Consider the following 13,158-nt stretch of genomic DNA (forward strand, 5'->3'; position numbering starts at 1 on the left):
ATGTATTACATAAGGTTAACAGTGAGGAGTCTCTATGAAACGGGAGAATGCCTTTCAAATCTCTTAAGAAAGCTTTGATAACAGGTACCTTGGAAAAAGTTGTTGGTGTAAGATTTTTTCTAGAGGCTGTAATGACAGCAGGACATATCTGTAATGAAGGAAACTACATCGTAACATTCACCAAATAAAACCGCCGTAGGAGTACTGCTTCTTCTGGGCATCTGGCTAGATCGATATTGTTTAGGATGTACCAAATGCATGACTTCTTCCATTTGAAAGCATCCGGCAGTCTAGCGGAAGGATATCTGCAATCCTGTTGTTTACCAATCTTTCTGGTGAGTACCCAGGGATGCAGGACTTAAAGCAGCCACCAACAACATCACTCTTTTGCAAATAAAACAGTTTTTTAAAGATGGTTTGCCTTTCCTCAGAACCTCATATGGCCCTATACAATTTTGTGCCGATCTTGTCCGCAAACTCAGCATAAGCATTAACAAGACTAATGCTTGGATACGGGGCACAGAGTGGGGGACCCTTAAGATAATAATCAGAGGCAAGATACTCAGAGAGGCACATGAGAGAAGGGTACTACTGACGTACGTGTGTGAAGCCTTAATAAGAATGATACTGAAACCGGGAAGAGACCCTGCGGACCCTGGTTCTTAATGACCGCTATCGATGCTCAATGTCGACATTAAGTTACTTGCCAAAGTGTTGGCACTACGATTAGGGCGTGTGATCACTCACCTAGTTCATGAGGACCGGTGCGGATTCGTGGTAGGGAGGGGCACACACATGAATTTGCCACCACCGACCCATGTGCTCCACAAGGCTTGGACCATGGAACTACAGGCGGCGTTGATCGCCTTGGACACTGAAAAGGCATTAGATACCCTGTCCTGGGAATACTTGTAGAATGTGATGGGCCGTATGGGTATCGGACCAAATTTCCTCTTATGGGTTTGATTACTGTAAAGGTCGTCCTCAGCTAGAGTGCGCACGGGACAGGTCATGCTAGACCCCTTTCATATAGAACGCGGCACACAGAAGGGGTGTCCACTGTCACCGCTCCTATTTGCACCCGCCATGGAGCCCCTGGCGATTTACCTCAGAACAGAGCCTCTTCTCCTTCTCCACATGACTATGTTTGGGGAGGTCTCTGGCCTCCAGGTGAATTGGCACAAGATGGTCATTCTCCCTTGGCATCCCTGGCTGGTCTTGCGACCCCCCGGACCTACCTAAGGTTGGAATCCTATGGAAGACCCGAGCCTTCAGGTACCTGGGAAAGCAGGTGGCACATACTCCTCACCTACAGTATGACCTAAGCATCAGCTTGATTTTCGAAGGCCTATCTGCCTCTGTCCAATTTTGGACTGCGCTGCCACTCTAGGGTCTGGGCAGAGTAGCCCTGAGCAAGATGATCCTGCTCCCCCACTGTCTCTACACAATGTAGAATTATTTCTGTGTGCCACTGCTGTCTATTCCACAGACTGGACCAACTGTTGGTGACCCTGATTTGGGCACCATTGCAGAAGGCGCCTGCCGGTCCTGAAGCTCGACCCGGCCGACGGCAGGTTAGGCCTCCCAGATCTCTAATTATATTACATGGCAGGTCTGCACCAACATGCGGCACTATGGTGCGAGGATAGACCCAATTGGGAGAAAAACTACAGATGGGCTCTGTGGAACTGGCTGAACTTCCAAAACTGCTTTTATGTGGCTCTTGAGGATGAAGCTGAGAGTAACTTTGAAGTAAACGGGGACAACTCCTACAGTACGCCGGCATATCACGAGAAACCCAGGAGATATGGGTGTCCTTTCTAGAGAAACCTATTGAATCTGACCTATTGTGGACACTACTGGACTACGGCTCAGCCAAGGGCGTATATGCTGCCCTCAAACAGGACAGGCAAATGGATGTGTCCTCTAATGTGTGCTGCCTGTGACACAAATCTTGACACAGCGCTCTAAGACAGGGAGTGGGCCAGGGCTAGGTCCAGGTCCTTGGTTCAGGAGGTGTCTATCAACGCCAGGTTCAAATTAACACATTTTTACTACTTACACAGAGCATACTTGACATGACAATGCCTTCATAGAAATTACCCAAAACGCCTCAACACATGTATCCTGCGGCGCTATATTGGCCTCTTTTGATCAAGTCGCTTGGGAATGCGGGGTGCTCCAGCCTATCTAGGCTGAGGTTGTCTATACGATAAACAGAATGACGGAAGCTAAAGTGGAGCTCATAGCGCGACACTGCCTGCTGGAATTACTACCACTCCCTAAAAAAGGCAAAAGAATGTCATACCGTTTTGCCCAATTGGGTCTGATGCTTGTGAGACATTGCGTTGCCATTCACTGGTCTGGTAGGCCACACCGACCCCGATTCATTGGAAGACTGATCTATTAGAATGGGCAACGGCTGAGGAGAGCTGGCTCAGGAAAATCTGCACAGACAAGTATGCGGAACGAGATCTGGAGCTCTGGGGCCTTATGCAAGACATACTGAGTGAAGGAAACGCCATGGCTGCCCCCCTCCCTCTCTAAACGCTGCTGAGGAACTGGGTAGGAATGTTTTACTGCACTTGTCATAAATCTGCAAAGAAGCTGTAGAAAAACTGCTGTACTGTTTTACACTGTTACTGCCTTTGTTAAGGCCTTTATTACTCATGTTGTAATAAAACCTTAATAACAAAAATACTTTAAAAAAAGACAAGCCCAAACATCTGTTACATGAGCACAGCCTTACATAAGAGTGCACACCAGGTTCACATGGGTTTGTGTTAACTCGAAAATGTACTACGTGCCATTTTGGATGCCCCTGCATGGACAGTTAGGCACAAAATGGGATGGAAATATGAGACATTTGTGCTTACAGTGACAGTGACAAAAAAATGTATACTGCTCATCCTTTGTTACCGGTTCAGTGGCCCTAAAATGCATAGGAAAAGCTTGCTTAGGACATGGTTGGCCCCTTTAAGATTTTTCCTAGACACATGATATTTCCATTAGTTCTCCTCAATTACCATTCCAAATGGTCAGAGACAACATTTTGTTAGCAACCTACTACTAAACCCTGCTTGATTACCTTTCAGGTGTATTTTGTTAAGAAGGTTTCCCTGAATTACTGGTCATTGACAATAGCATGCAGCTGAACTACTCTGAAATGAAAGACTCTCTCAAATGATGATGTATAAAAGCCATCAACACTGCTTTGTACGACCCATATTACATTGGTCAAGTTCAATGTTTTAATTGTTAATGGACTGAATCAAACTAGCAGCAATAGCCGATATCCCTTGATCAATATTATCTAAGTGCCACCACCAGTGTTAGGTCATTTTTTTTAACTAAGAAAAAGGTTTCCTATTTCACAAATGCTCCCTTTTGGCTTTGTAAACAATGAAGTCTAAAACATTCTAATTTACTACTAATTTGAATCACAAAGAAGTTCAAAGTAAACAGAAAAAGACTCAATCAACAGCACAAAGGTCGTACTGCAAAAGTAAATGTGGGAAATTTTGTCGGAATAAGAATTCCTGGGCACACTGGCAAGGGCTTTTCCAACTTTACTCACCCTTGTAATGTTGTAAAAGGGAATAATGGCAATAACCCTAGACGCAAGTTTTGGAATATAAGAAGAGTAGCAAAATGGAACAGAGTCAAGTTCAAAGAGAAGGCAATATCAGTTTGGAATTGAATGCCAATGGCCTTGCATGTTTCTACCCAAGGAATACCAGAAATCCACCTTGAATGCACTTTTTTCCAGGAAGAAGTATTAATTACTATACTCAACTATGTGTATGATATCAAAACGATGTTTGGTTTATTGGCATGGTGGAAAAAATACTTCTTAAAATCCAACCTTTAATACAACAATTATGAAAATCCTAATCCCAGTGCCCAACAAGAACTGCTGGATTAATCTAGTAACCTTATGTTCCAGACTAGAGTGCTACTTGCTGTAAAGCGTTTCAACGATTCCCAGGGTGTATTAAACTCTCTATAAACATATTTGCAATGCAATAGGTCAGCCCTTGAAAAGGAAGCAGCACTCATCATCTAGTTTGTTCAGAACATTATCATTATGCATTCTTCAAGGATGAAACAGCTACCAAAGTGGATGTTCACTGCTAGGTGGGATAACAGAGTACCCCAAGCAGAGTTTAATACAAAGTAAATCTGAAACTCTCAGGGCCACAAAGATAAAGACTCTGACTTAAATGGATGCTGTAGAAACGTCCATAATTCTCCCCAACTTTATTCTATTTTTTCTTTCACAAAATAAAAACAAAGCAAACCAAAACAATTAGACATCGGTAATCTGGGGGAAAACTATGCAAGGGAGTTAAAGAGGGAAGGAGAAAGAAAAGAAGCTAGCACACACTAGCCTGCTTTACCACAATAATGTCCTGTCATTCAATTATACAATTGTTTCAATCTTTCAATGTCGAGTGCACGTCTGTAACTTGTGCCTTTCACTGACCTCATCGATCCCATAGACTTATCTTTGGAGCAGCCAGATTTTCGATGGAGGAGTCCCTACTTCACCAAGATGGAAACATGTCTTGCCCTTCTCCGCTACCAATATCATTCTTTATGTATGTCTTAAATAGTTTATAGGTTCTCTCAAATATAAGCATTTTGTCTGTCAGTATCGCTGTCAATTTTTAACCATGGAGTTAAAATTCTGGATCTTTGCCCAGTGTGTCCCAATTGGGGGGTGGAGTGCTTTGCTTCTATCAGAGGGCCAAAGTCACTCTACCAGCCAGCTGAAAATGAGTGATTCATTTTCCCATATGTAAATGAATTGGGTATTCCGTATCCACCCCATGTAGTTGACCAATATTACCACTGGATAAAGCAGAAGGTCTATGTCTGCTATATCATTTATAGCAATGTATAGAGTAGGCAGTGTTTAAAAACAAGAAAAGGAGCTGAATAAACTAGGGAAATGCTGTGGCAAATTTAACAATGTTGTTTCATGCCTATATGGAAGCATGAAGTACTCCTAAGGATCTCTTCTATAGTCCAAAGGCACACACAAAAACATCATATTAATAAAGTGACTGAGAAAATATGAAAGGGCAAATGAACCATATTGGTGTGTAAGTGTTGACATCAATTGTGAGGTGCTTCATTGGAACACTCTCTTGGCCTTTTAATAGGGATACAGAAATGAAGATTTCAGTTTAACCTTCTTTAGTATCCAGATGAGAATTGTCTTACTTTGCAAAATAAATACACTAAACTTTTAAGAGGGCTCAACATCAATATGTCTGATTGTTTAATATGTAAATCTAGGGACAAAATCAAGTGTCTGCTGAAAAAACGCATCATGCATGAACTATTTTCTTTAGTGTGGTTAAGCCACAATATGACAGAATATTATCAGTTTAAATGAGACACGTTCCCTCCTACCCACTCACATTTGCCTCATAGCCGCATGAGTCGAAGATAAGTTTCTCAGGCTGATGCTGCCAGTTTTGTAGCGGTGCATAGGGAGTAGCGAGACTCGGGGGCCTCAAAGTGAGTTTGGATTCACGACGCTCCTCCTGTAAACAAAAACAGTTGAGGTAATACAGGCTTGCACTCACTGGTAAACTCAGGCAATTAAGGGTGTCTTCTCATCTTACCACAGTGTAACTTGGGTTTTAAAGTAAACAAGTTACATCTGTAAGTGTAATGCACATGGAGGGCCTTTGTATTATAGACTTTTTATTAAACTGCAGTTTTTGTAACTGCTGGAAACCATGTTGTAAGAATAAGTACAAACAAAACAGCAAACATTTGGATCTGTGACTTTGCCCCTGTGAGGCAGAAGAATTGGGAAGTCAGTTTTGTGAAGAGTCTGTGGCTAAAATAAGAACTGCAATATTCTCTATGTGAAGAATATGACCTGTTCATTAACCAGTAATTTATTAAGAATTAGATTAATTGCAAAGTGCTCAAACGATTGGCCAACCCCATTTAAGAGCCATAGCAAACAATGGGACAGGAATCATTTTAAGCCCAGGGTTTCTTTCAATGGCACACCCCGACCGCGTTCCTAACCTACTCTCAAACTTTGATTCTTCGCTCATCACTTTTCCTGCCACTTTTTCCTTTTCCCAAACACCCTAGATGTACCTGTCCACCACACCCAATCAGGAGAGCTCGAAGTAAAAGAGACATTCACGCAAGTTCCCTCTAATATTTTCTGATCAATAACACTTATCTGTATAAGACCTTCATAATGCTAGTCAAAATGCAAGAAAGCACGGGGCAACTTTTCCATCCTCCTATCCTACAACCCACATAGGCAACAGGTAGTATTTATGGCATCATTATATTAGATTTTTAAAAAGTGCACTGAAAGGTCAAATACAAAAGGCAAAGCCATTAAAAACAAGGAAAAGTACAAGACACTAATAATTATAAGTATCAGAGGGAATTCTGTGTCTTACTGTCAGAATTTCCTTGGTTTAAATTTTGTCATGCTTATCTCAGTAACCCTCAATTCTACTGTGCACCAGCTTCACGAGGAACCAATCTCACTAATGTTATTATAATAACTTCTGAGGAAGAACGGAAATTCAATTCTTTCTTCTCTGGCATATGCCTTCAAAACTAAATGCCAAGCAACAAGGTCAAGTCCTCACCACGGGGTGAATTGATCATTGCTTAGGTATATGAAACTACTATTGCTACAAGAAGACTATTACTTGTAAAGACAAATATAGGAAAGCTTCAACTCACTCAAGCTAAACAGATGCACTGAAGATTCATAACATGTTTACTTAACTAATATGTTTGTGTGCACCTCTTACATGTTGTGAGCTGCAGAGGACCTAGAAGCTCTGCAGCTGAATAATACTGTGCACCCTGACCTAATTTGGAATATTCAGTAGATGCAGTAAGTTGAGTAGCAGAAAACTCTTGGAATAACATTTTGTAGAAATCTAAATGCATCCACTCTCTTAGCAAATTGATAGTTTTACATATAAATAAGGTTAGAATCAGGGATAGCCAACTCTAGGACAAGAGAAAAGAAATGCCCAAAAGGATTCTGACCTGAGATGCAGCTCTGTCAACTCTATGGTGTGATGTCATGTCATGGGATCCATCCTGCCGCCTTCGTCCAGCATCCCCTGGTGGGAGTAAATGCTCGGTGGATTTCCATGTGCATGACTCGTACGGGCTCAAGGGGTGGGACTCCTGGGACTGGAGATCCTACTCGAAAGGAATAAACAGACAAAAAGGAGTGTCAGAAAAGAGTAGACACCCTTTCTTGCAATGGAAAATTACTTTAAAGCATCTGTATTATGAGAAATGAATAAGGCAGAAGCCAGAGAAGAGAGAATAGGGACAGAGGTGTTAAAAGGAGTATGGTTTCAAGTGTGGCAGAAATGCTTAAGTTCTCAAGATAGGTGGTATGGCGAGTTTCCAGTTTCTTCAAGGGAAATTCAAACATCTAGATGGTAACAAAACAACCAGATTTGTTCTACACAGAGTTAAACAACATCAAGATTTAGTCACTGAAATCTCTCCCCATTATTGTTCCCTTTTGTATGCACTATAATCTAAACCACTTTAATACTAACAGAAAGTGCCTATTTCGATTTACATCTGTATTTACAATGAAGGTGGCGAGCTAGTCACGCACACAAGCCTGGTATTAAATCATTCAAATGTTTATGCTATTTCACGGTTAAATGTTATTCAATGATGGTTACATTTTTCTGGCTTTATTGTATGATTTTTTTTTCCTGATACACCCAATAACTGGATGGTAACAATCCCAAAGAAGCAAGTATAATAGCTGGAGAATAAAAAGCAATATTACTATAAATTAACCACTAAAATTGGTTGAGCATGCTGGGTTTTAGCTACTGAGTTACTGGTCTGCCAGTCCTAGTGTTGCAAGACCTTCGTTATGCTTGACAAAACCTCTGACAAAACAGAGTATTTATTAGGGTTCTAGTAAACAAAGTTTGACTTGCCTACAGCTGTATAACGGTACTAGAAGAAAATCTACTTGTAGCAAATGTTCCTCTACTTGACAGCTATATTCTATTACATTCAAAAGTTGGGCATGAATATGTCATCTACTAGCTGGATCCATCATTGTAACATTGTGTGAATGTTGACAACTGTGGGCACTTTGTAAATGATTTGTTGTAATTTCTAGCCATTCCAATCCGTAAGATGCGGCAAATTCCTTTATACCAAAATAGTCAACAAAGCCAGGATGGGCACAAGTATATTATCTACTGCACATAAACAGAAAAGTTACAGAAACTCTGCTGTTGAGATACTAAACACTATGCTTTCAATGTAAAAAGAGATTTTACATATCAGAAGAAATTCTTTTCTTGATTAGGAGGTGATGAATATGCAGGGATTTGTAGGATAAAATAGGCTCAGAATGGGGTGTTATCAATTGACTAATGTGTGACTACAGGGTCCATCCGCCTCTAAATCCCTTAGCGGCAGAGGAGACCCATGGATTAGACTATGAAAGGGCAAATGAACCCTATTGGTGTGTAAGTGTGGCATGCATGACCATGTGTTTGTCCAGCACATTGTAGCTAATGAGACAGGGAGAATATCTCTAGAGGTAGCATGTAAGGGGAATTTCCCAAGAATAAAATGTAGGGTTTTAGTGTTGATGGTTCTGACCCTATTGGGATGAAACATGTAGACCCAGTTTTTGATGCAGGGGGGTCGTTAACTATCCCTAACAGCATTAGTCTTGCTTGTGCTCATTAAATTGAGGAGAGGGCGCTTAAGACCATTTTAAAACTGAGGTTTTCAGATCCCACTATCCGCAATCCTAAATAAGAGCTCCCTTCATTTTAGTTTTGAGCCTACCGAGACCCAATCGGTGCCTGAGTGAGCACTCAATGATGAAGCTTGCCACTGTGTATTTCTCGTGAGTGAGAGTCCTTTTAACTGTCAGGAAGGAACTCCTCTCTGGAAGGGTTGTCCATTAGCTCAAGAAAAAGATCTCTACCAACTAGTGGATTCCCTCTATATTGATTTGGTTCGATGATGAACAGAAGGCAAGGTTTCATTAACAGGAGCAAGTACATTATATTAATGGAATATCGACAGAGACTTGGGCATTGTGAGATGAGGGGAGTCTACATTATTCATAGGATTGGATTTCTGCAGGATAAGTACTACTCATTATGAAAGAGAATATATAAAGGGACACACGAATTTCACAGAAGCATTGCAGCATTTACCCTTAATATGTTTCAATACAATATAGCCTGTAAAAATGTAATACTTTTGGCACTTTATGACTATCAACAGCAATACTATTTTTCATTGCCAGAAAAAAACAATAATAAAAATAATGTTCATATTAAATGCACTCTTTCATGGGGTACTCCACGGTCAATTCTTTACAAGATGACATAATAGGAAAATGTGCCCTATTTAAAAAATGAGCTGCATCACCCACTGAATTCGACATTTTGTGAATATGTTAAATATAGCATCCCTAGAAGAGTAGTACCTGTGCTCCTCATTCAGTGATGTCATGCATTCGCTTAGTAGAAGTCATGTTAGTAGGCTGCACATATAAACCTTTAGGTGGCAGGTATTACTATTGCAGATATGGAAACAACTTCAGTTTCCAGCAATGCTGTCCCTGATTATTAAGGCAGGGGGTTAGTTGCTCATGAATTAAATAATAAAGATAACCATGAAGGAGAATAACATGTTACTTACTTTCAATCACGTTTCTTTCTGACTTCTCCTATATATTTATTAATTTGAACCTTTCCCCAGACTGGAACTGGCAAATATTTATATATTCAGACACTGGCACCAGGTAGCGCTCCTCAATGTAACTCATGGAGCCCTGAGAAATCACAGAAACTGAGGCCAGAGACTCTTAAAACAGGACGTCATGCGCCGGTGAGGTCTGTTTTGCCCATTTTGCATGCCACAATGGAGGCACAGAACATGAAGGACAGTGATAAAAAGACGCATTATCAAACAGTATCACCGCACTACGAATCTGTGCAGCTGTCATTTCAACCAGAAAGGCTGTTACAAAAGGGAAGTAACATTTTCTTCTTCTGTAGCAGTAGCTCCCACAGCTGCCTTACTTTGCACCACTCTCACCGCTGGGATGTGGGTTGTGTTCTTCACAAAACTAATAACAAGAACTGAAGCACCGCCCTAGCAAAGTGCGCCTGGTGCAGTGATCCACACAACAATGCTTATTAAACAAGCAATGGCAAAGCAAACAGATCTCGCTTTTGGAACCTAGAAATATATATATATATACACACACACACACACACACACACACACACACACACACACACATATGGAAAATGTCTGTTACCCAGTGGACATCTGTTCATGGCATGTAGTGCTGAAGATTCACATGCTTTGCATAAGTCCGCCATCTAGTGTTGGGCTCGGAGTGTTACAAGTTGTTATTCTTCTAAGAACCTTTTTCGAGTCATGAGATCGAATGACTCCTCCTCTCGGTGATAGTAAGCATGGCCATCGAGTCCTTTGTTAGACTGTTTTCCCGCAGGAGGGTGAAATAAGGAGTGAAGCTTAGCATATGTCTGCCACTAGTATATTTCATAAGAATGCCATTGAAGCTCCTTTCTTTCTTGTAGAATGTGCGTTAGGAGTTACTAATATCTGTCTTTTAGCTTTAGGATTGGAATGTTTTAATACACTTTACTATCCATCAAGCTAATCCCTGTTTTGAAATCGGACTACCCTTATGAGGTTGCTGAAAAGCCACAAAAAGTTGTTTAGATTTTCGGAAATGTTTTGTTCTATCTATATAGTACATGAGAGCTCTTTTGACATCAAGAGTGTGAAGAGCTCTTTCAGCAACTGAATCTGGCTATGGAAAGAAGACTGGCAATTCCACTGACTGATTAATGTGAAAATACAAGTTGCTTACCTTCAGTAACAAAATATCTGGTAGAGAAATATTCTAATTGCAGATTCCTTACCTTAGAATTTTTTCCAGGCATCAGACTGGATCTGGAGATTCTTCTTCGAGCAATACCCTTGCATGTCGGTAGGTGGCGTCGGTCTATTCCGCGGGCGGCGGCGGCACTGTGATGACGTCAGGAGTAGTACATAGGCGCCGTCTCAGCTCAGTGACGTCAATTTCGTTTAACGACTTTCCACGCCAAAGCGCAGAGCCGCTAAGAACACTGAGATGGGTGTGCCACAGCTAAGGACCTGAAGGGGGGAATCCCTGTCCCTAGAAATCAGATTGCAAGTGGGGAGGATGGGTGGGTCGTTAAGGAATCTGCAACTAGAATATGTCTCTACCAGATATTTTGCTACCGAGGGTAAGTAACTCATACATCTGATAGAGACTTCTAGTTGCAGATTCCTTACCTTAGAATAGATACCCAAGCAATGCCATCCTCGGTAATGGGCAGCGCACCAAGATCATACTAGGAAGTCCTGCAGGACTGAACGACCAAAGTAGCTGCCCTGACAGACCTGACTGTCCAGGCAGTAGTGTTTAGCAAACATGTGCAGGGACGCCTGGCAGATATCCAAGACAGGAACTCCACGTGCTAACGCAGTGGAAGCAGCAGTTGCTCTGGTGGAATGAGCAGGCAAACCCTCAGGGGGTTGCTTCTTGGCCAAAGTGTAGCACATCTTGATGCAAAGAAGTACCCATTGAGAGACGGTACGTTTTTGCACCGCCTTCCCTTTCTCCGCACCCACATACCCGACAAAGAGTTGATCGTCCACCCGGAAATCTTTAGTACGATTAAGACAGAACGTCGACGCTCTTTGGGTGCAGATGGTGGAGTCTCTCCTCTTCATGGGAAGGATGTAGGAGTGCGTAGAAAATAGGCAGGGTGATGGACTGGCCTACATGAAAAGGTGTAACCACCTTTGGAAGGAAAGAAGCCTTAGTGCGCAACACCACTTTGTCAGGGTGCACAAACAAATATGGAGGTTTGGACGAATGGGCCTGAAACTCACTCATCCTGCGAGCAGAGGTGATGGCAACACGAAAGACAGTTTTGAAGATGGGGAGCCGTAAGGGACAACTGTGCATCAGTTCAAAGGGAGTACACATTAAATAAGTAAGGACAAAATTGAGGCCCCACTGAGGCATGATAAATGAATGGAGTGGGAGGAAATACATGGGTGAGAACTTTAAGGAATCTACTCACAATGGGATATTTAAAGAGTGAGGGCTCATCAGGTAACATAAGAAAGGCCGAAATGGAGGTAAATATCCGTTAAGGGTGCTCAAAGCAGAGCCCTGCTGGGCCAAAGCAAGAATGAACAAAAGAACATCAGATAGAGGGGCAGTGAGGGGATCAACAGATTTGTTGGTGCACCATGCCACAAATTTATGGCAACAATAGGCATACACCGTTTTGGTGGAGGGACACCTGGCTACCAAGATAACATCACAGATTTCGGGTGGAAGATCAAAAGTCATCAACTGTCGCCGCTCAATCTCCACGCATGAAGTCGGAGTTTGGGCAGGTTCGGGTGGAGAACCGTCCCCTGCTGCTGTGACAGAAGATCTGCCCAAAGAGGCAGTCTGAGTGGAGAATCGATGGCCATACTCAATAGCTCTGGATACCATACTCTCTGTGCCCAGTCCAGAGCCACCAAGATTACTTGGGCCTGGTCGTTCCTGATCTTCTTGAAAACTCTGGGCAGAAGTGGTATGGAAAGGCAGAAAGGAGGCCGGATTTCCACTTGAGATGAAGAGCGTCTCTGAGCGAGTGCCGCCTTGGAAACTACAATGCTCAAAACAGCTGACACTGCGTGTTCTCTGCAGAGGCGAACAGATCTAACCAAAGCTCTCCCCACTGCTAACAGAGACCTTGCACCACCTCCGGATGGAGACGCCATTTGTGATCAGCTGTGCATCGACGGCTGAGTTTGTCTGCTCTACCGTTTAGAGAACCCGCCAGATGTTGAACCACCAGGCTAATGCCCTGATGTTCCAGCCACGTTCAGAGACATAGTGCCTCTTGACAAGGGGTCCAGGACCCTAAACAGCCCTGTTTGTTGCAGTACCACATGGCGGTAGTATTGTCCATGAACACCTGCACTACTTTCCCTTTGAGAGAGGGAAGAAATGCTCTCAACGCAAGCCTGATCGCTTAGAGCTCTCGAAGACTGATATGGAGCCCAGAC

The 13,158-nt window shown here is 42.4% G+C and overlaps 1 protein-coding gene across 8 annotated transcripts in view; it reads right to left on the bottom strand.

Moving 5' to 3' along the window:
- The window catches only part of ANKS1A (ankyrin repeat and sterile alpha motif domain containing 1A), an 823,551-nt gene that overhangs the window by 106,907 nt on the left and 703,486 nt on the right, over positions 1-13,158 (bottom strand). For all 8 annotated transcript variants that reach the window (XM_069238819.1, XM_069238817.1, XM_069238816.1 and 5 more), the window contains 2 exons: positions 7,054-7,212; positions 5,430-5,555 (listed from right to left, as the gene is read on the bottom strand). In XM_069238819.1, coding sequence (XP_069094920.1) covers positions 5,430-5,555; positions 7,054-7,212 — 285 coding nt within the window. The remainder of the gene's footprint in view (positions 1-5,429; positions 5,556-7,053; positions 7,213-13,158) is intronic.

Source organism: Pleurodeles waltl, chromosome 6 (assembly GCF_031143425.1).
Source record: "Pleurodeles waltl isolate 20211129_DDA chromosome 6, aPleWal1.hap1.20221129, whole genome shotgun sequence".
NCBI lineage: Eukaryota > Metazoa > Chordata > Amphibia > Caudata > Salamandridae > Pleurodeles > Pleurodeles waltl.